General features: G+C 42.1%; 1 protein-coding gene across 9 annotated transcripts in view; it reads left to right on the top strand.

Moving 5' to 3' along the window:
- The first annotated feature begins 1,323 nt into the window (after positions 1–1,323).
- Positions 1,324–22,888, top strand: part of PCDH7 (protocadherin 7) — a 373,651-nt gene continuing 352,086 nt past the window's right edge. For 8 of the 9 annotated variants that reach the window (XM_038400460.2, XM_043514032.1, XM_043514030.1 and 5 more), the window contains exon 1: positions 1,348–5,964. In XM_038400460.2, coding sequence (XP_038256388.1) covers positions 2,806–5,964 — 3,159 coding nt within the window. In that variant the 5' untranslated portion in view covers positions 1,348–2,805. Of the gene's footprint in view, positions 5,965–22,888 lie in introns of all 9 variants that reach the window. The other variant, XM_038400456.2, reaches the window with a different exon arrangement.

The raw sequence follows: 22,888 nt of genomic DNA, 5'->3' as shown, positions 1-22,888 counted from the left end.
CGCTCCGCAGATACACCTACTGCCCCTGCGTGTGCCTACGGTTCGCACAGGCAAGAGGTGGAAAGCTCGCTTTCTCCTCCCCCCCCCCCCCCCCATGCACTAAGACAGCAAGCTAGACTCACTGTGATCGTTGGTCTGAATCATCTGAGCACATCCGGCTGCTTTAGCGCCAAAGGTGCCATCGGCATAAAGACAGGCGTTTGGACACATTGGTCTGCATGTTTTTCTTGAAAAATAAAAACGGCTGGGGTTTGTTCTGAACGTGCGTGCAGGCGAGGATTCCCCACTGTCTGCCCCATGCCTGCATGCCCTGGTCCGTTCTCTCCCACCAGCCTGAGTCTCTCGCTGCTCGATCGCAGGCATATGGAAGGGACAGGTCTGAGAGTCAGACATCAAAAGAGCAGAGGCATGCACATGCCAGGGGCAATTAAGTGGCACAAAGTCAAAAGAAGGAGAAAGTGAATTAGGGACGCAAGAATAAGCAAAGTTGTGTCGAGGTCTTTCACAGTAAAGTTTATTTCTTACCTACCCTGGTAGGTGACACTACGTTTTAGCAATCACTGAAGCAGCAAGTCCCTATTCGGAAATACATCTAGTACTTCTTCTCACATGTGTTTATTTGCCTAACCCTCCCCCACCCTTGCCATACACATTCTCCCTTTCTCTGAGGGTCCAATTTTCCCAAGAAACACGCAGATGCCGTTGAAAATGGGCATTCAAATCACTGAAAGGCGCACAATAAAGACAAATCCCCCAGCACTGGGGAAGAGTCCAGCGAAAGCCTGAGCTCTCTAATGCACTCCCCTTTCCTCCCTGGAGTTTGATCCTGTTACCGTCACTGCAGCTCTTCATCTGTCTCAGAGAAGCACCAGCGGACAGAAAAGGTGCGAATCTATGCAAAATGAGTTGTTTGACCAACATGATACCACAAAATGCCGTCACCAGCGCACTCAGGGGCTCTAAAATAAAAGGAAGAACAACAATTTGCTTAACAATAATTGATCACTGAAGAGTCAGAAGGTGGCGGTGGCTTGAGGGGGGAGGAAAGCTCAGGAGACCACGGGTTAGAGACAGCAACAGCAGCAGCGCTGTGGTGTGTACCAAGGATGGGCTTGAAGACTGGGGGCTGGTGTTTTGCGATCAGCAGCTATCCCACTTGCAGCGGCAGAGGGTAAGGCTGGGCTTTCTGGAGTGCAGCGCTTGGCTAGCCCTCCCTCCCTCCTTCTCTCGGCGTGTGTAGCGCAGGCGGCTCTGCTGCTGCAGCGTCAGGAAATAGCCGCCGAGAGAGGCTCCCGCAGCTCTCGCCACTTTGGGCAAACTTGCTGGTTTACTGCTTTTTTTCGAGTGGGAAGCGGCGCCTCACTTGCCGTTCAACATTTTAAAGCACAAGCCGCTTTGCTGCAAAAGCGCCTGAACCACACTTCTCTGAAAGGCACAAAAGGAGACGCACAACTGCAGATTTCACCCGCCGAGGCGGAGGGGTTCAGAGGAAACAATTGACTGGTATCATTTTCTTTGCAACGAGGACTGCATTTTTATAAATCGCATCGCGGCTTTCCTCCCCGCCCCTTTGCCATTCCGCTTATATGGATGTAATTCAGAATCTGTTAATTCACGTGGGGGATCCAGTTACATCTCGTTCCGCTCCGGGTATATTAACGAGAGAGCAAAGCAATAATCGCTTTTGGACACATACCCTTGTTGCTAACCTTTGAACTGAAAGGATCAAGTTCAGCTCTGGTTACCTGCATTGGGACGGAAAGGAAGAGCGAGAGAGAGAGAGAGAGAGAGAGCGAGCGAGAGAGAGAGACCGACTGCAATCTCATTTGTGAATCGCTCTCACAGTGCTGCAGATCCAGATTGCTATAACACATGCAGTGCAAATGCAGGTAAGGCACACACACAAACTGCGGATGCAAAAACAAACTTGGGACTCTTGTGTGTGTGTGTATGTGCATTGCTCCAGCTTTGGAAATTCTGGGCAAACGGCTTCTGCAGTTTTTGTAGCGTTGCTTTGTGACTAATGACCTTGCGCAGAGTTGTTAAAAAAAAAATCCTCTACGGAGAAAGAACTGAACATTTTAGGCGATCTGTGAAGATGGATTTGGGTGCTTTTCTGCTAACCGAAGGGGATTATCTGTGGACTGTTCTGTAATACAGGGGGTTCTCGCCTACCCACTATACAGCTACCGATATTATTGGGGATTTTTTTTTTATTTTTCTTTATTTTTATTTTATTTTAATCAGTTATTTAATTGTATTTTTTTGCCCATTGCTAAAAGGATTGGGAGTTTTCCGGACACAACTCCTTTGAATGAGGCGATTCACATTTTTTTCCGTGTGCGTGCACAGTGGGGAAAGAAAAGAGCTAATGCCTTAGTCGTAAACGGCTGAGAGAGACAGAGGGAGAAGAGTGTGAATTGTACTTAACTCTAGGGGCAAAGAAGGCGACCGGGGGGGGGGGGGCTTCTTATAGCACCGTGCTGCTCCTGCTTTTATTACAAACCTTGCAAAGTGATTACAGTAAAACCAGAGAGAAGGAGCAGGAAAATCCCGTCCTATCTGTTGAGATGAATCTTTAAAAAGCAAAATACACTGTCCCATGAACTGTAAGCATATTGCAACTGGAAGGAAGGGAGGAGAGAAGCCAACATTAGGGTTTTGATCACCGATTGCACCAGTTATGAGACAATAAGTTTCCTGGAAGAGAAGGATTTTATAATTGATCATCCGCACGCTGAGCATTTCTGTTGGCTTGTCAGGGGAGTTGGTGGAAGAGAGGAGGGGGTTTTTGGTGAGAAGAAGATGAGGAAGATGCGGACTCTCTTTGGCTTTGTGCATTGCTGCTGCTTCTTGCTCCTGCTGCCTCCCCCGCTCTGGGTCAGCCTGGCCGCGGCCAAGCAGCTGCTGAGGTACCGGCTGGCCGAGGAAGGACCTGCCGACATCCGCATCGGCAACGTGGCTTCGGACCTGGGCATCGTGACTGGCTCTGGAGAGGTGACATTCAGCCTGGAGTCGGGCTCCGACTACCTGAAGATCGATAACATGACCGGGGAGCTGAGCACCACAGAGCGGCGCATAGACCGCGAGAAGCTGCCGCAGTGCCAGATGATTTTCGATGAGAACGAGTGCTTCCTGGACTTCGAGGTGTCGGTGATCGGCCCTTCGCAGAGCTGGGTGGACCTCTTCGAGGGCCGGGTCATCATCCTGGACATCAACGACAACACCCCCACCTTCCCCTCGCCCGTCCTCACCCTTACCGTGGAGGAGAACCGGCCCGTAGGGACCCTCTATCTGCTCCCCACCGCCACCGACAGAGACTTCGGCAGCAACGGCATCGAGCGTTACGAGCTGCTGCAGGAGCCCGGCGGGGACGGGGGCAGACGCGGAGGAGGGGGGTCGGCTTCTGCCGCTGAGAGCGCCCTCTACCCCGGCGGCAGTAAGAGGAGGCAGGAGCCGGACGGGGCGGCCCGCAGCAGCGTGTTCGAGCTGCAGGTGGCCGACACCCCTGACGGGGAGAAGCAGCCGCAGCTGATTGTCAAGGGGGCGCTGGACCGAGAACAGAGGGACTCCTATGAACTGAGCCTGAGGGTGCGGGACGGCGGCGACCCGGCCCGCTCCTCCCAGGCTATCCTGAGGGTGCTGATCACCGACGTGAACGACAACAGCCCCCGCTTTGAGAAAAGCGTCTACGAGGCCGACCTGGCGGAGAACAGCAGCCCCGGGACCCCCATCCTGCAGCTGCGGGCCGCCGACCTGGACGTGGGGGTGAACGGGCAGATCGAGTATGTCTTCGGGGCGGCCACCGAGTCGGTGCGGCGCCTGCTGCGTCTGGACGAGACCTCGGGCTGGCTCAGCGTCTTGCACCGCATCGACCGGGAGGAGGTGAACCAGCTCCGCTTCACCGTCATGGCCCGGGACCGGGGCCAGCCGCCCAAGACCGACAAGGCCACGGTGGTGCTGAACATCCGCGACGAGAACGACAACGTGCCCACCATCGACATCCGCAAGATCGGCCGCATCCCGCTGCGGGACGGGGTGGCCAGCGTGGCCGAGGACGTGCTGGTGGACACCCCCGTCGCCCTGGTGCAGGTGTCCGACCGCGACCAGGGCGAGAACGGCGTGGTGACCTGCACGGTGGTAGGGGACGTGCCCTTCCAGCTCAAGCCGGCCAGCGAGGGCGAGGGGGAGCCCCAGAACAAGCGCAAGTACTTCCTGCACACCTCGGCCCCGCTCGACTACGAGGCCGTCCGTGAATACAACGTGGTGATCGTGGCCGTGGACTCGGGCAGCCCCAGCCTGTCCAGCAACAACTCGCTGCTGGTGCGGGTGGCCGACACCAACGACAACCCGCCGGTGTTCGGCCAGGCCGTGCTGGAGGTCTCCTTCCCGGAGAACAACTCGCCCGGGGAGAGGGTGGCCACGGTGGCGGCCACGGACGCGGACAGCGGCAAGAACGCCGAGATCTTCTACTCGCTGGAGCCCTCGCCCCTCTCCTCGGAGGCGCCCGGCGGCATCTTCAGCATCGACCCGGACTCCGGGGACGTGCTGGTGCAGGCGGTGCTGGACCGCGAGCAGCGCGACACCTACGAGTTCCAGGTGACGGCCCGGGACAAGGGGGCGCCGGCCCTGCAGGGCTCCACCACGGTGGTGGTGCGGGTGGCCGACCGCAACGACAACGAGCCGCGCTTCATGCAGGACGTGTTCACCTTCTACGTGAAGGAGAACCTGCAGCCCAACAGCCCCGTGGGCATGGTGACCGTGATGGACTCCGACCGGGGCCGCAACGCCGAGCTCAGCCTCTCCATCCAGCCCGGGGAGCAGGACCAGGCCGCCGGCATCTTCTCCATCGAGAACGACACCGGCACCATCTACTCCACCGTCTCCTTCGACCGGGAGCAGCAGACCAGCTACACCTTCAAGGTCAAGGCGCTGGACGGAGGGGAGCCGCCCCGCTCGGCCACCGCCACCGTCTCTCTCTTCGTGATGGACGAGAACGACAACCCGCCCGCCGTCACTTTCCCCAGCAATAGCTCCTACACCGTGCTGCCCCCCTCCAGCAGCCTGCGCACCGTGGTGGCCACCGTGCTGGCCACCGACGCGGACACGGGCCTCAACGCCGACCTCAACTTCAGCATCGTCGGGGGCAACCCCTTCAAGCTCTTCGAGATCGACCCGGCCAGCGGCGTGGTGTCCTTGGTGGGCAAGCTGGCGCCCAAGCACTACGGCCTGCACCGCCTGGTGGTGCAGGTGAACGACAGCGGCCAGCCGCCCCAGTCCACCACCGCCTTGCTCCACGTCTTCGTCAACGAGAGCCTCTCCAACGCCACCGTGGTGGAGAGCCAGGTGGCCCGCAGCCTGCACACGCCCCTGGCCCAGGACATCGCCGGCGACCCCAGCTACGAGCTGAGCAAGCAGCGGCTCAGCATCGTCATCGGGGTGGTGGCCGGCATCATGACGGTGATCCTGCTCATCCTGGTGGTGGTCATGGCCCGGTACTGCCGTTCCAAGGGCAAGCACGGCTACGAGGCGGGCAAGAAAGACCACGAGGACTTCTTCACCCCGCAGCAGCACGACAAGGCCAAGAAGCCCAAGAAGGACAAGAAAGGCAAGAAGGGCAAGCAGCCCCTCTACAGCAGCATCGTCACTGTGGAGGCCTCCAAGCCCAACGGGCAGCGCTACGACGGCGTCAACGAGAAGCTCTCCGACAGCCCCAGCATGGGCCGATACCGCTCGGTCAACGGCGGCCCGGGCAGCCCGGACCTGGCCAGGCATTACAAATCCAGCTCGCCGCTGCCCACTGTCCAGCTTCACCCGCAGTCCCCCACCGCTGGGAAAAAGCACCAGGCCGTGCAGGAACTGCCCCCGGCCAATACTTTTGTGGGGGCAGGAGACAACATCTCCATTGGATCGGATCACTGCTCCGAGTACAGCTGTCAGGCCAGCAGCAAGTACAGCAAGCAGGTAAGGGTGCCGGGGTCACCCCCTAACTACTTCCAACCGCGCTTCCCCACAGCCAGCCCTCCCGACCCCCAGCAAGTAAGTGAGGGAGTTGGGGACCCTCCCAGTTACACACACACACACAGACAGCCCACTAGCCAGCACCACGTGTTGTAAGCTAGCCAGAGAGTCAGGGGATCCTCTTGGTACTCTCCCCTACTCCTCCCTGCAGGCAGCCAGTGTAGCCAGCCGCAAGTACAGCTGGTAAGTAAGGAAACCAAAGACACCCCATCCCCTCCCTCACCCCCACACAGCCTGCCAGCTAACTGTGAGCAGATAGAGGAGTCGGGGACTCCCCACTAAAATTCCTCCTCCTCCTCCCATGCCTCACAAACACAGGAGGCGGCCTGTAGCAAATACAGGTTATGAGCGTGAGGGCAGAGGGCCCCCTCCCTCCAAGCCAGCAATCGAGTAAATCCCTAGAAGGGAACCTGAGTCGTCCTTATCAGCCCCCAGCGCACACATCCAGTCAGCAACAAGCACAACGTGGGAGCTGCAGACATCCTTCCCCTCACCACACAGCCTTCAAGCCACAGATAACCAGCCAGTAGTAAGCACAACAAGCAGGTAAGGGAAACGGAGACATCCCCATTACCCACTGCCACCACACTCCACACATACTCAGCCAGACACCAGAGTCCCTTTGAAGCAGGCAGCCATCAGTGTCTTTCTTTCAGAGGGAGGTGCATCCACTAGACAACAAGGCTCCATTGAGAGAGAGAATTCTTTCCTACCACCCAGGCAGCAGGGTCCTACTGAGAGAGGGAACTGTTCTCTGTCCTTCTTTCATGCTCTCTATAGCTTTATATGTGTATATGTATATGAATTTGCAGCCACGATGTTAAAAGGTTAAAAGGGGATCTAATTACGGGTCATTCATTAAGATTCAGATCTCTCTATAATATATGTGCTTGATTGTGATCTCACTTATACTTTTTCTTTATACCACTAATACCATTGATTTCAGAAGACTGACTCTTGATAAGTGCAAGTGAGCTAAGAATTGGCCCCTACTTCTATAATATTTTAACTGGTTTAGAGGATGTAATATTAAATTCATCAGGCCCCAATTGTGCCAGCCTCACACTGAGTAGTATGTGAATGTCAGTAGTGGTGGTACTGACTTCTGTGGTATCCTCAACTCAGTAAAATATTTCTGAACTTAAGGGTGATACAAGGGACTGATTCTGATCTTAGTTACTTTGATGTGAATCAGTCATTGAAGTCAATGGAGTTCTGCCAGTATAAAAGAAAGATACCAGTGTAAGTCACGACACCAAATTGGTGTAATATAGTGGAGAATCAGGCCATTATTATAATTCAAACCTATATTTTTATTTTATAAAGCATATGTTTAATTTTGAGCTGAGATCATTTTCCTTGACTTACTTTGTTGGGAGCTTATATGCTGAGAAAAATGTTTTGCAGTTGGTACTGTCATGGGGGGAGATCTGCATAAGATGAACATTATGAAAGTTTTTTCAGCTACTATGCACATTATGCAAGATACTATAGATTAATGAATGCAGATTTATGCAAATATGGTGCCAAGTCAGGAACATTGAAAATCTGACAAATTTTACAAAAAATGCTTTCTTTCCGACGTGTTAACATGCAGATATGGTACACAACTACATTTTTATACTTTGAGATGTCTGTTAGTATACTGAAATTGACTTTTATAATATGCAACCAGTATTTTCATTCTGCATGGTGGAATAAAATATTGTAAGTAGAAGTGAATTTCATGAGCCATTCATTCTTTCAGCTGAGCTACAAAACTGGTGTGATTGATGTAGTATTAGCTGATATTTGTGTGTGTGAGTTGTTTTACTAGTCATATTAATGTTTTACAGAACATTTGACATAGTCGTTTCTTGGCAAAACATTTCATTAACTTTCTCCCAGGGAGACTATTACAAATTTACCTTTTAAAATATTGCCTATATAAAATGTACAATACTAAAAAAGTTCACAAGCTTCCATCCACTAAGGTTTATTAAAAAACATATTAGATGATGCCTTTTTATTGATCATTGTGCCAACAATGAGGTATAATCCATGCTAATCAGATACTAAATCTTTCTTGCTGCCAGAATTCATCTCAAAATATGAATTAAAGACTGTCAAAAGTATAATTTGTTTTTGGTGAAAAAATGGCTTGTGTGTTAAATGTAGGAATTGGTAAGAGACTAGACTATACAAATGACTACTTGTGCTGATAAGTGCTTTCTTTGAGGTTATTGTGCAAAAATATATTGATTGTATCTTGTTTATTAAATTATTTAGAATATTTTCCCAGGAAACATTTTTGATGTACAATACATTATGAGATGTCCTTGGAGAAGCAAACAGATTACTACACTTTGATTGTTCCATGTAAAAGTGGAAGGAACACACCAAGAAAGCCTCTTAATTTATCTACTTTAAAACAGCTCCCCTCTTTCCACCCCCAGTTTCTGGTTAATGTCTGACAGCTTTTTGTGATAGTAGTTTGGTTATAAAGCTCCATATAATTGAGTAATGTATGGCTGATATTTTAATGTGTTAAGACAGAAGTTTAAAATATACTAAAAAGTTAACATTACTTAACATTTTGGTTTAATGTCTTTATAAGTATTGTAACTCAAGTTTTCTTTGGACAAAATAAATAGCTTATCAAAATGGTCAGCATACACACACAGAAAAACATGCATATAAATTAAAGACAGGACAGAGGGTATTGACTCAGAGGACAGTAAGAATAATGTTAAATGAAAGCTTACAGGATAGATTTTTTTTGGCAGACTTCTGTTACAGCCATTCTATGGGCACTTGCTAACTTGCTGCTGAGTGACATTTATGTGCTCTTGTGCTTTTATTTTTTTAAAGTTTTATTTTAACATAATAGTGAACATATCAGGCGGAGGTTTATATAAATAACCTGCACTTTTCATATCTCAAACGTTACCATTTGAGCACTGACCGACTCACCAGAGTAGGTATTCATATTCTTGAACACTTAAACCAGGTGGTATTCATGCTCAATATCTTGTTTAGAAGGCAAGGTGACACATTTAGAAATAAACTACTATCAAATAGTATTAATTTTATCATAGTTTAATTGCACACACAAGGTAAAACAAGTGGAACATTAGCATGCATATTACAGCAAGAGATAGCTGAAACTTGCATGTCTTTCCTCATTTACTCATTGACAGTTGCCTTTATTCCATGGAGAGATTAGAAAGTGCATAAAGTTTTAAAGACAAGTAAATAGACAAACCAGGAAGTGCCGGTCCTGAAGTAGATGAGGGTGATATCCATTATCCATTAATGTAATTAGACTTGGTAATTGATACATCTTCATACCCACAATGTTGTTGTCAGGGGAAAGGTCTCCATTTACAGGACCAAATGGTGTGCTCAAGTGAGTGCACAAGTAATGTCTTTCCATTCTGATTTTGTGTTGTACTTTTTTTTCTTTAAGGCAACATATATTTAGTTTTAGAGTTTAGTACCTCATATTTAGTTCTTCAAGGCATTTTGTTTGGTGCAGTACCATATGAAACACTATAAACAGCAAAAATAAACAACAACAAAAACACCTCTTGGCAGAAGTATTAAAAATAATAGATTTTATAACTAAATTTTATAATGGATACACTACTTACTTTTAATAAAGTTTATTTAGATATTATAGCATTATGACACATATCACATTTAACCTTCACTTTGCAACAAATCTCTATATTCCTCCTCCCCCCCGAATTACCTTGAAGGAACCTCTTTCAAGGCTGTTCTTGTCTTATTAATGTCTTATTCTGAAGATTCTGTCAGAAATAGTATATTATTTTAGACCCTGAGTTAGCAGTCCATCCCTATTCAGCAAAGCACTTAACCACATGCTTAACTTTAAGCAAATGCTTAAGTCCCATTATTTTCAGTGAGATTTAAACATTTGTCTAAAATTAAGCATATGCATAAATGCTTTGCTGAACAGGCATGGATTTAGGCAAGTACTATGCTCAATCGGGGCCTGATGACCTCATCTTCAAGGTGCTAATCACTACCTGTGAGGTGGTAAACACCCTTAACTTCCAGCAAAGGCAATAGAAGTTAAGGAAGTTCAGCATATCACAGAAGCAATCAGCAGCTTGGAGGAGATTGGCTCCCTAATCATAATGGTAAACCAGAAGTAATAATTGTCTGTTATGCAGTATCACTTGTAAATTAATCTTTGTAAATTATATTCCACTTTGCTTATAATTCAAATAATAGAGAAAGACATTTGGGCAGATTTCATCCATTGAAATTTTTAGGCATGCATGTGAGATTTTCATGTTAACCTCTGCTAGAGGCTCCTTAGCGGGTTTTCTTTCTTTCTTTCTTTCTTTCTTTCTTTCTTTCTTTCTTTCTTTCTTTCTTTCTTTCTTTCTTTCTTTCTTTCTTTCTTTCTTTCTTTCTTTTTGTGGTCTGTTGATGTCCACTGGTTTCTCTTTTACTTGCTATACATACATGATGTTTGAAAAATGGGATCTTTAAAATATTCTGGATGCCTTTTTCAAAGAAATATATGTCACCTTCAGTGTGATTAGAAACATCTATGTAAGAATCTGTGAATGTCATTATCTCTTTCCTTGAGATACATTGTTGCCTATCCAATTCTATAATCCTTTATGAATTATCCTCATGCTTTTGCTATTTGGAAAATGTGCTGCTTATTGAAGAAAACTGTTATCACACTTAAGTGTGGTGACAGGCTTACCCAGTCACATCTCTATAACAGTACAATTTGTAGAAATTAATTTTTAAAAAATATTCTTAATATGCTATTCAGTTAATTGGTTTACACAGGTATTGTACATTAACCGTCTCTTGGATTGTGGAAACATTGTATATGGCTGCTTATCATCTATATGAGTTGTAACTATAAATTAAAAGTATCCATTCTGCCATCCGTATACACATGTAACTCCCGTTGATGTTAATGAGAGCCTATGCCTGGTGCATCAAGGAACAGTCAATCTTAAATGTACAATTTAACCAGCCAAGCAAACATCCTCTTTCTTCATGATAATGTATGTAAGGCAGTTTATAAGAATTACAGACTAATCCCCGAGAGTAAAGTTGGTCATGACTTGTGCCTTGACTAATTTTCTTGAGTCTAATCAATGTTTAAAAAAAAATCTTACTTTAGCACTAGCTCAATATAGCAAAGAAGTGTGGAGCTTTGTGATGAGGTGTAACTTTAACTTTTAACAAGGATGCAGTTTGGAGAGAAATTTCCAAAAGCATAGGTAAACATTCTATCTTCAGTTTGCAAAACAGTAAATATTCTACAGTTGGTTTTAGAAATGTCCCATATTTGTCACTTAGTAACAAATCATTTTGAAAATGGGACTAATTAAACATGGTGATACATTTTTGAAGTTTTTATTAGCTCTACTTAACACAATGAGTTCAATTAACAAGTAACGGCTTTATTTTCCTGTTCCATGAAACCCTCATGTCCTATGTGCAAACAGCTAACTTGCTACTACAATCATCCCTCACTCCAAAGGGATTCAGAGTAGCAGCCGTGTTAGTCTGTATTCGCAAAAAGAAAAGGAGTACTTGTGGCACCTTAGAGACTAACAAATTTATTAGAGCATAAGCTTTCGTGAGCTACAGCTCACTTCATCGGATGCATTTGGTGGACCAAATGCATCCGATGAAGTGAGCTGTAGCTCACGAAAGCTTATGCTCTAATAAATTTGTTAGTCTCTAAGGTGCCACAAGTACTCCTTTTCTTTTTTCCAAAGGGATTGAATCTGAGTAGAGGAAGAGTGTCATGCTTTGAAGGACTAAAGAATGCCTATTGTTGAGGACAGGTGGAAAAGCAGGCATCTTCAAAGGGATAGGGTGTGATTTACTAACTTTGACAGCTCCCTGACTGTATATATGAATATTTGTCTAGACCAGTAAGATGTTCAGCAATTTGATTATTGCTGCATCAGTCTTTGTATCATGACCCACTGATACAAACATATTCTCAGAACTTTTATTTCCTTTTTCTTCCTGAGCACATTAAAATACTCCGAAAAATTAAATATCTGAATTAATATCTATATATATAACCTAGTGTGGACTGATTGGGTTGCAGAGTATATTGATCCTTATACACCTGGGATACTGAAGCATATATATATATATATATATATATATATATATATATATATATATGTGTGTGTGTGTGTGTGTGATTCTTTATTTCTGCCTGCTTAGATATCTTGTGCCCCAATATTTATTGCACGTTTGACTGACTAGTATTTTTGCAGACTAACTTCTGCCCTGAAATGACAGGCAAATTTAATTGTAAATTTGATGTGTGGAAGCTTTAGAATTGCATTGCCCTTAAATAGAAAACTTGGCCATGATTAGATTTTGCAGTAAAACATAATAATAAATCATCAGACTTCAGAATTCAAATCTTGATGGTATTTTTCTTGTTTGCTAATTACCTAAATCCTTTAGAAGCACTCTAAATTCTTTACTATAATTAGTTTAAACATGCCATGTTATTTTCTTTTCCTTTTGGAAATACTTAAAGTACATCTTTGTTATACATATTTCAGAAATACAGTTCAGCATCTTACAGCCAGGCTTCTAAAGCATGTTTTCAGCATTTCTGTTTATAGTAAGTGTTAAGGAACTGTTAAAGCTATAAAATGAATTCCCTGTATTCATTCATAGGATGGGTAAAATATATTGCATATAAATTACAACACAAGCTTCTCCATATCTTTTTACTGTTTCATACTCTAACAAAGGAATATGTATGTGATATGTCTGGGAGATGTGCTAAGTATCCTTTTTATTTGGCTTGATTTCTCTTATCTAAGAGAGAAATTCTGTTGTCCCTAATTATATCACATTTTGAACATTTCTAATGTTACTCTAAATGTTGTATTCTGCAAATATTTTAAAATGACATTATTAAACTCAATCTTAATTATCACCTGCATTAATGAATTAATATCTAAACGGAAACAAAGATTTACATCACATAAATCTCTTTTGAACCAAAAGATAGTAAGAGAACAATTACAAACTTTTACACAGAATACAAGTAACAGCTCAATATTTATTGACCATGCCATGCAAGGTGACTTGCAAAAGTAAATTACCCAATTCATATAACTTTACCAATATGTGCTGAATGCCCCCAATAACCAGTATAAGAAGAGTGTTATTATGCAACAATATCATTATATTTTCTCTTTCAGATTGATCCCACAATGACCATTCCTATCTTGCTTTGTTGACTTCCACTCTGAGCTGATGCCTTAACATGTAGTATGTTGGTATGTCACATATACCACAGAACCAGTCTTGGGGTTGTTACTATTTGTATGATTTTTGAAATTTGCAAATATTTAAAACCAAATACCATCATATGTAAATGAACAGTCTGTGTAATGCAAGAGGTCAGATAAAATTATCATAATAGGCCCTTCTGACCTTAAAAATCTGAGTACAAAAGAAATTTGGGAAAAAACACTCTATATATGAAAAAAAAAAACCCCACAGTACTTATTTACACATCTGCACTGTGATGGGGCAGCTGCAGGAACCAGTGTGTTTCTGAGGTCGCTATTGTATCAGTGTGATAGCATATCACATTGGAGGGGAGCCAACTGAGAGTGGTGGGGATGGATATTATGAGAATTGCATGAATGAAAGAAATAAAGTAAGCTTTAAAGTATTTTATGTTCTTGGTTCCTTTCTCAGCCTGGGGAAAATTCAGCAAATACTGGTAACATAATTTTGTAATTTACTTTTGTAGGCCACTTACAAGTATCAAAAATCCAAAACCACATTCAGTACCAAAGCGCTAGTTCAGCAGGTTACTTAAACATGTCCCTAACTTTAAGTATGTGAGTAGTCCCAAGTACTTTACTGAATCAGGGACCAAATTCTTTCATGTGTTATATCAGTGCAAGTTCAGTGAAGCTGACTGATTGCCACAGTTGTACTTGAGAGTAGAGTTTGTCCCACACTTTTCAGGAAATAGGAGACATAATTTAATATAAAATGTGAACACTGAATAATTAGTTATTCAGTGTTGCTTAAAAAGTGTAGTATTTTTCCCTAAGGGGGGAAAAACCAACCAACAAACAAACAAAACACTTTGAACCAGTAAAATCTTATGGATTCTTGATATTGGCTCTGCAAGCTTGTTTGAACAGAACAGTGCTTTTCAGTCAGATTCAGAACAGAGAGGTTTAAAAATGGTCTGATTTCTTTTTCTTTGTTTTCATCCTTTAAACCAGTCATTTCCCCACTCAGAAACTTCATAGAATCATAGAATATCAGAGTTGGAAGGGACCTCAGGAGATCATCTAGTCCAACCCCCTGCTCAAAGCAGGGCCAATCCCCAATTTTTTGTTCTACTGCCATCCCTACATTAGCTTGTACAGATACTGTTGTAGCATAACTTCCAGTGCATACTTTTATTATTCTCACAAAGGATCACAAGTAGTACACTAATTATTATCTTATAAATGACAATTAGGAGCTCAAAACAAGAATTTTATACTCCCCCCCCCCAAAAAAAACTTGGCTTGGCCTATCCTAACACTGGCAAGCATAATCTATTATGTAGCAAGATTTTATTTTATTGGCTCGTATTCAACAGCTCAAAAGAAATACCTCAAACCTCACCTTTTACATTATTAATGGTTTAGAACCTTGACTGTGTTGTTCAATATTACTTGCCTGAGTATAGTGAGCAGGATTTGGCCCTATATCAAATGCAAAATGCAGAACCATTGTTGTAACCATATTCCAGAGTTATGTCTCTGGATATTAGGTTCAGAGAGTATAACTCCATTCTTAAGTATGTTCTTGATCATACTAATGGACAGTGCTCGGCTATATATGCTCAGACATCTTTGTTCAATCTACTGGGCAGTCCATTGTGTGTATTTGATCATGCAATGGTGTGCTATCCCACTAGTGTGCAAACAAATGAGACAGATTTGACCTAAATGCTTGCCTACTTTTGAAATTAAAACTTCACAAGTAGTTCTACTGAAATAAACTAGATTATTCATAGAGCAGGTAATGCTTAGTGTATGTAAGGATGACAAAACTGGGTCCTAAATTAAGCAGCATCCATTTTCCCTATGGCTTTAACCATCAGTAAATTCTTCCAGAAATTATAAAACATACTGTGCATCTGTAACTTAACATTAATATACATTTACAAAATGGAATTTTAATCTAGAATATCTAAAGAAATATACAGATAAGAGTGCAAAATAAGATAAATAGCTAGGCATATAACAACATATTTTGGCAGAATATGTGTTAATTTATTGTATGAATTCTTTCCACAGAGACAAAGGGGGGATGATTCTGATCTCACATACATCATATAACTAACTTGAACAGGTGTAAAACAAGTAGAATTGAGATCAGAACCGTACCTACTTATTCTTCTTTATGCTTCTTGGCCTTTTATGAGGGCTAAGAGGGATCCTACTCACATTTAAGTTAATAACAAAACTCTCAATGACTGATGAGAGCAGGATCACTGCTATGAAACACCAGAATATACTCTTGTTACTCCCTTGACTTCAGGGGAGTTGTTAGCATATAAAGATGTAGTTACACAGTGGTATATCAGGTTCCAAATTTGTAATTTGTTTGCATTTTTGTAAACAGAAAAGAGTATATATTCAAGGGGGCTTTATGATATATGTTTGTCCTTACTATATTGAATTTAGAAAAAGATGACTTGGAGGAACTCATATTTAGTCTACTAATGAAGAAAACAAATAAAAAGATTAACTGTCTTTACAAAACTGTGATAATTCTAATATACATTTATAAATATGATTTAAAAGTATGCTTTTTTTTAGCACTTTTCTTCTTGTGGAGGAGAAGATAAAGAGCAATATGAAATTCCCTGCATGTAAAACAGATTGAACAGATTTACTTAGCCTGCTTATTCAGAGAATTGCAAAATAGATTTTGACTTGTGTGGTATTCAACAGGGAGTGGGTTTGCTATATTCCAGTTGGCTGTGCAGATTTAGCTGAATATACTGGTAATTCATCTTGAACATTCTAACACTGAAATTCAGGGCACTTCCATAGAAATCTGGTGTGCTGAATTTAGAGTGTGTGTTTTTACTTGTTCTTCATTAAGTATAGAAAGTGACTGAACTCTTCAAGTAAATGGTAACCTCCCTGGAGAATTAATGTTACATAAATATAAGGGGCTAGTTAAAGCTTCCCTCTATCAATGTTTCTAAAAGGCTTTATGTATTTATAAGACTTCATGATCTACTATTGATGCAAATTACTAAGGATAAAAGAAAATCCATCTGTTATCAAAGAAAAAAAATAAATGAAATAAGTCCAAGGATTTGAAAGACTTAGCATTAAGAACTAGGAATTCATACTTTGTGATGGGTTTATAGTAATTGACAGAAGAAAAGACTTCTTTTTAGCATTCACAATTTTTTTTCAACTAAGGGAAAATGAGTTTGCTATAAAAGCCTCTCTTGTAACGTATCCTGTTTCATTTTATAATTTTGTATACGCTACTAAAAAAATCTCAATTAAAATATGACCTAACACCATTTCATGTAGAGTTGGGAATTATTAGTTTTGTTATTACTACCCTTACATCTAATCAAATTGTCCATAACTAAATAATAGCATTTCCATCAAGAGACACCTGGTTTCCAATCTACTAGGATTCAGATTACTAGCATGAGAATGTATCTAAAGCTAGTGTCTTCAATCTCCAACTAATTGTGCACTGATAATGGTATTGCCCACAGGCAGTTCTTTTTTGCTGTCTTGATAAATGATAGATTTTTCTGTGAGTTAATGTTAAAATCAGATGGAGACATATTATAGTGCAGTTATTACTCTTAACCTTTCTTCTTTGCTCATTTGAAATGTGCACCATTTGGAGAAATCTATGCATTTAATTTCCTTAAGAAAAATCTCAGGAAAAATAATAATAATTTAAAAAAGAATCCTACTCACACTAAAATAGAGTTAGTTTTATAGAAAACGTGTATTGTTGAAAAATCTGACATGTATGCAGAGTCCCCTGCCAAGATTTCTGGAAACAGAATTGGGTAGTCAACAGATGAGCTCAAATTGAACCATAAAGCTTTGCATGCTGTTAGCCTATAGTTTGCACATATTGTTACTGTTACCCTATTTCTTCCCTCCTTTCCCTCCTACTAGTTGTCAGTCACTTGTTGAGTTTTGTCTTAGACTGTATTATAACTGTACAGGGCAGGGACTATATAACGTTTTTACTCATGAATCTCAAAGCACTTTATGAAAGAGGGTTTGTGTAAGTCCTAGCACAAAGGTAATAATAACAGTAATCTGAAAAATGAGGAAAATTTTCAAGTTTTAAAAATTATTAGTGTATTTGTATTATTGTACCACTTTGGATCCCTAGATATGGAACAGGACCCCATTGTGCTAGGTGCTGTACAAACACAGAACACGTTAGATATGAATGTTAGATATGAGAGAAGCTTTTAAAGAAGGGAATGACTAAAGGTTAAAAAGAATAGTGGGGAAGCCACTGTTTTGGGCATTGAAAGAAGGCTTTGTTATGATCCATGTAATTTTGTTCCAGCAAAATGATTCCAACAGTTTGAAATCTATTCTTCACCTTACTGGTTACATGTGAACAGCTCTTCACTTTTGCACTAAAAGCAAGTGGGAATTGTTCACTGTCACAAACAATAAATAACAAGAGTACCCACTCTGCACAGCATGGAAGTGATAAAAACCACATGCTTATGAGTGCTTGAGATTTCACAGCTATTAATTTTGAACTTTCTGATTGCAGTTCTGTTTTACAAGAATAGATGCTGTTAGGGCTGCAGTACACCGTGGCAGTGAGAAATTATGACAACATGCATTTATCATTATGAACCTGATCTATTCAGTCTGAGCTGATAAGAATAGTGTCCCTAGAGCCAAATCATAAAAAATGTTTCTCACCTTTATTGAATGTTTAACTCTTTTAATACTAATAGTTGTTAAATATTTCATAGCACTGGCTAATATAAGTACTAATTTATTCTTAGGAGAATTACTTTTTACATGATTAACGTGTATAACTCATCAGTGTTAATGGGAGCTGTATGTGTACATTGAGGGCCCCCAAGTATAAGTGTATTGTATGCTACTGCATATACAACTTGTTCTTTCATTCACATATTCATAGAAGAGACTCTGTCTCCTGGTTACAAATCCTCATAATGCGTTTTTGGGAAGGAAAAATACTGGATCTAAAAGGACTGTGTTCAAGCTGAAAAAAGTGTTTCATTGTAACTTTAGTAAAAGACACCCTAAAATTTTGAACAGTACAATACATGAAGTCTCTAAAAAGTGTAATTTCCAAATACAGAGGTATTATTAAAATGTTGTGGCTACATGTTATTTTCCAGTCTGTAACATGCAGTATTTACTTCACAATACAGAGCATGAATTTAGCAATTCAATTTTTATTTTCTGGCCCCCATTGTGGATCCCTAGATATGGACCAGGACCCCATTGTGCTAGGTGCTGTACAAACACAGAACATATTAGATATGAATGTTAGAAGGTTAGAAGCTTTTAAAGAAGGGAATGAGTAAAGGTTAAAAAGAATAGTGGGGAAGCCACTGTTTTGGGCATGAAAGAAGGCTTTGTTATGATCCATGTAATTTTGTTCCAGCCAAATGATTCCAACAGTTGAAATCTATTCTTCACCTACTGGTTACATGTGAACAGCTCTTCACTTTTGCTCTAAAAGTGCAAAACACTATAAATATGAGTAAGGCTGTGATTATTTCATGGAGGTAACAGAAATCACAGATTCTGTTCATTCAGATTCTGTGACATTCCGTGACCTCTGTGACTTCCACAGGGGCTGTGTAGTTGACTTCAGGGCCACCCGATCAGCTGGCCCCAAGCAGTGGACCTGGGGGCATCTCTGGGGGCTGCCCCAGAGCCAGCTGTACTGGCAGTTGGCTCCAGGGACCGCACAAGCAGCGGCCAGTGTGACTGGTCCCAGGGACCGCCCAAACAGCAGTCCTGGGGGGCGGCCCCAGGGAGCATCTGAGCAGTAGTCCCGGGGGCTCCCTGGGGCCAGCTGCACCAGCCACTGCTCATGCAGCCTCGGGTAGCTGGCTCCGGGGACCACCGGAATAGTGGCTGGTGTAGTTGGCTCCAAGGAGTACCAAAGCAGCGGTCCTGGTGGTACCCTGGGGGATCTCCGGAGCAGCGGTGGTCCGAGTGCAGCTGGAGCAGCAGTCATGGGGCAGCTGGAGTAGCGGTCCCAGGGTGGCTGGAGCCGCAGTCCCGGGGTGCCTGGAGGCCGTCTGGAGAGAGGTCCCGGGAGCAGCAGCCGGGGGGGCACTTAACCACCAGTACTGGAGCAGTGTGGGGCCCAGAAGTAGAGATTTAGTCAGGGATATTTTTGGTAAAAGTCATGGCATGAATTTTTATTTATTGCATGTGACCTGTCCATTACTTTTACCAAAAACACCCGTGACTAAATCTTAGCCTTAAATATGAGTAATTCCTGAAGCTTTCCCTGTACTGTGAAACATCAGGAATCTGAATTCTGATCATATATGGTATTTTCATACAGGGTGTTATAGCACAGTCTTTACACAGACAAAACTGCCAGTGACTTCAATAAGAAATTATCCAGAGTAAAGATACACTCCGCCTCCTCCAAAACCCCTATCAAGCTGGGGTGTTTTTTTCAGCATGCCCAGAATGTCATCAAATTCAAGAGTCCTAGAGACCTCACAGACAACACTCTCCCAGCAGTTTCTTGTCTTTTATAATGAGGGCGATTCACCTGGAGCTCCTCTGCTCTAGATGATCATAATGGTCCCTTCTGACCTTAATATCTATGTATCTATGCTCCTGTGGCAGCCTGGTACCCAGAGAGAGGTAATCCCCTCAAATAGGCCATCTTCAAGCCATTTAAGGCCTTAAATGGCCAACACCTTAAACCTTACCCAGAGGCCAATAGAAAAACAGTGCAGATCCCGGAGCACTGGTTTCACATACTCCCAGTGAGATATCCTGCTCGACATGTAAGCTGCTGTGCTCTGCATCAATTTCAGTTTCTGAATGGTTTTAAGGTATAGCCTGTAGAACATACTGCGAAAGTCTTATCTTGAGGTTAAAAAGGAACAATGTCATAGAAAAGAGAAGTCAAAGTTATATTAGTCACATTTTGTTCTTAATAGTTTTTTTTCTATGGTAGAAAATTGCAGATATTATTTTCTCTTCCAGAGGAAAACTCTAGCATTTAGCAAGAATTTTCTTAGACATAAAAAGGAGAGTCGTTAGAGAGAGTTCAGGTTCCCCCCTCCCCCCCCACCAAGAATTTTGCTACACACTCCAAAGGAAAGATGTGGGTTTTTTTTGTTTTTTTGTTTTTTTTTTTAAATAATTCTAGCATTGTAGTTTTTGTCCAGGTCTTTTATTAAACTTTTGGGGAAAATATTTTTGGGAGGTGGGGGGACTTAGGAAAAAATTATTTTTCTTTACTTTCCTTTTCTTCAAAAGCAATATATACTAAACACACTGGGGGGATATAGAGAGGAAATTTACATCTTTTTGTGCTTTCATGATTGCCTGAATTTTTGTAAGTTTATATATGGAAAGATTTTGAAAGAATTCTAACACAAGGCATAGACTAGCAACTAGTATGAAGAAATGAAGACAATATAACATAAAGAAAACCGAAGATGGAAACAATTGTATCCAAAGATTTTTCTCATTCTCAATTTCTTTATTTAAACACAAAGATTCTGATGAAATAAATCCATCTGGTGAGCCTTAAAATAATGATTGTATGTTGCTTTTATGGAAAGCTGTTTCAAGAACCAGATAAATTGAACATTGCTATAAGGTTTGTGTTTGGTGGGAGATATTTTTCTAGTGATGCAGTAGAATAGAGATCAAAAGCATTGTACTCATATATAGGAGACTCTTGACCTCTTGTGGCACTTCCAATGTACCCTTGGATTCTTCAGTAACTATTTTTGTCAGTTCCAGGTCTTCATGGCCTGAATTTTTGGTCTTTCTTTCCCCAGTGACATCCTGAAGGTTTTTACACTTTAACTCCAGACTTCATTCTTCCCACCAAACAGGTTTAGTTTTCACACTGTCTCACTGGGAGGCAGATGTCAGTGAGCACCAAGCAACCAAGCGATAAGAAAATTTTGAACACTGAATGTTTTTCAGGCTTCATTCTCTCTGCTGGATTATGGAAAATGTTGGAAGCTCAGCAGTACTGGACTCATTTTTTTTAACCTGAGGCTTCTTTGAAACACTAGGTATTTGAAGCTTCATGAGCAAAGATAAGACAGGGAGAGCACAAAAATGCTTCGGTTGCAGAGTTTCCCTAATATGTAGCACTGCAATGTCCTTATTGTCTTTCTTCCCTTTTGGACCTTGATTTCCTATAGAGGAATCCATCGTTTGTCATAATAATGGCAGAAAGATTCTCAAATTCAAGCTGATTCTGTGACTGTGGATCCACATCAGGAGTTAAAATGAGAATCAATCTAGCATGCACCTGTGTCTGACCTAACTTGTTGAAAGTAAACAATAGAAATGTCAGTATTATGACTAATCCTCTGGTTTTCATGAACCTTTTTCTTCAAAAAAGGCTCAAGCATTTCAGACCTAAATTAAATAGTACCCCGCTCCCCTACCAAGCCATAATGCAAAAGAAAGGTATCCTTTTTTTGTGAGAGTCTTAAGCAGAGAGTTTTTGTATGATTGGCAGTGAAGGGGGAAAATGAGGCAAAGAAGACCTCTGCATGCTCTTTCTAAGGAAAGCAAAATATCTCTTTATGCATTAATGACCCCCAGCTATATTTAGACTCAGGTTTCCGGCTTAATTTTAAAGAGAGGAAGGGACGGTAGAAGATATTTAGGATATAATAGGAGCTCAAATAGGAAGTATTTAGAAAGTTAATTGCTTGGGAAGTCCTGTATAAATATCTGGCATATCTCATTGGCTTCAATAGAGTTGCAGATGCATATCATATTACAAGACTTGTGTGACAGAGTTACATTTTTTAGTATAGAATTACTTGATTCCAAGTTGAAGGTATAAGGAGGATTTTGAGGATAAGGAATATATGGAAGAAGGAAAGAAAGCAGAGTAGGATCATGAGCCTTAAGAGTTTAATGGGAAACAAAAGAAGTACTAGCTAATATATTGAACACAGATGGTCAAACAACTGAGGGAGCCTGTGTCTTTCTCATAGTTCAGTTCAAGCTGCTGTGAAGTAATAATATTGTGCCTGTTCCTGCATTTTGTGTACCTTTTGCAAGATCATTTGAACCAATTCCCAAAGTATGGTTGCTCTAATATGGTGTTGGAAAGGAATTAATTAACATTATTGTTGAAACCACATTAAACTGTTAAAATATATTCTGATTTGTGTTGAGCATGAACAAACCACATGGGAAAGGGAGCCTGGTCCAGTGATTAGGGTGCTAGCCTAGGGTTTAGAAGATCTACATTCAAGTCCCTTCTCCAGCAATCCCCAGTTTGACCTTGGGAAAATTACCTAGCCTCTCTGTAAAACAAGCATAATGGTACTTCCATATCTCATGGGGGTGTTGTGATGTTCTCCAATACTACAGTGATGTAGTACTCTCTGAGTACTTAAGATAGACAGATATTCCTTTGTCTTCATTATATTTTAAGGAAAGTTAAATAGCTTAAAGTAGTCTCATTTGGAAGCAAACTGAAAATAAATTGGAGTTAATGGAAGTCTGCCTTGCCCTAGTCTGTTTCATAGAATCATAGAATATCAGGGTTGGAAGGGACCTCAGGAGGTCATCTAGTCCAA

The sequence above is a fragment of the Dermochelys coriacea genome, chromosome 4, assembly GCF_009764565.3.
Source record: "Dermochelys coriacea isolate rDerCor1 chromosome 4, rDerCor1.pri.v4, whole genome shotgun sequence".
NCBI classification, from domain to species: domain Eukaryota; kingdom Metazoa; phylum Chordata; order Testudines; family Dermochelyidae; genus Dermochelys; species Dermochelys coriacea.
Note: the sequence above shows the minus strand (reverse complement) of the source record. Positions and strands in the feature narration are given on the sequence as shown.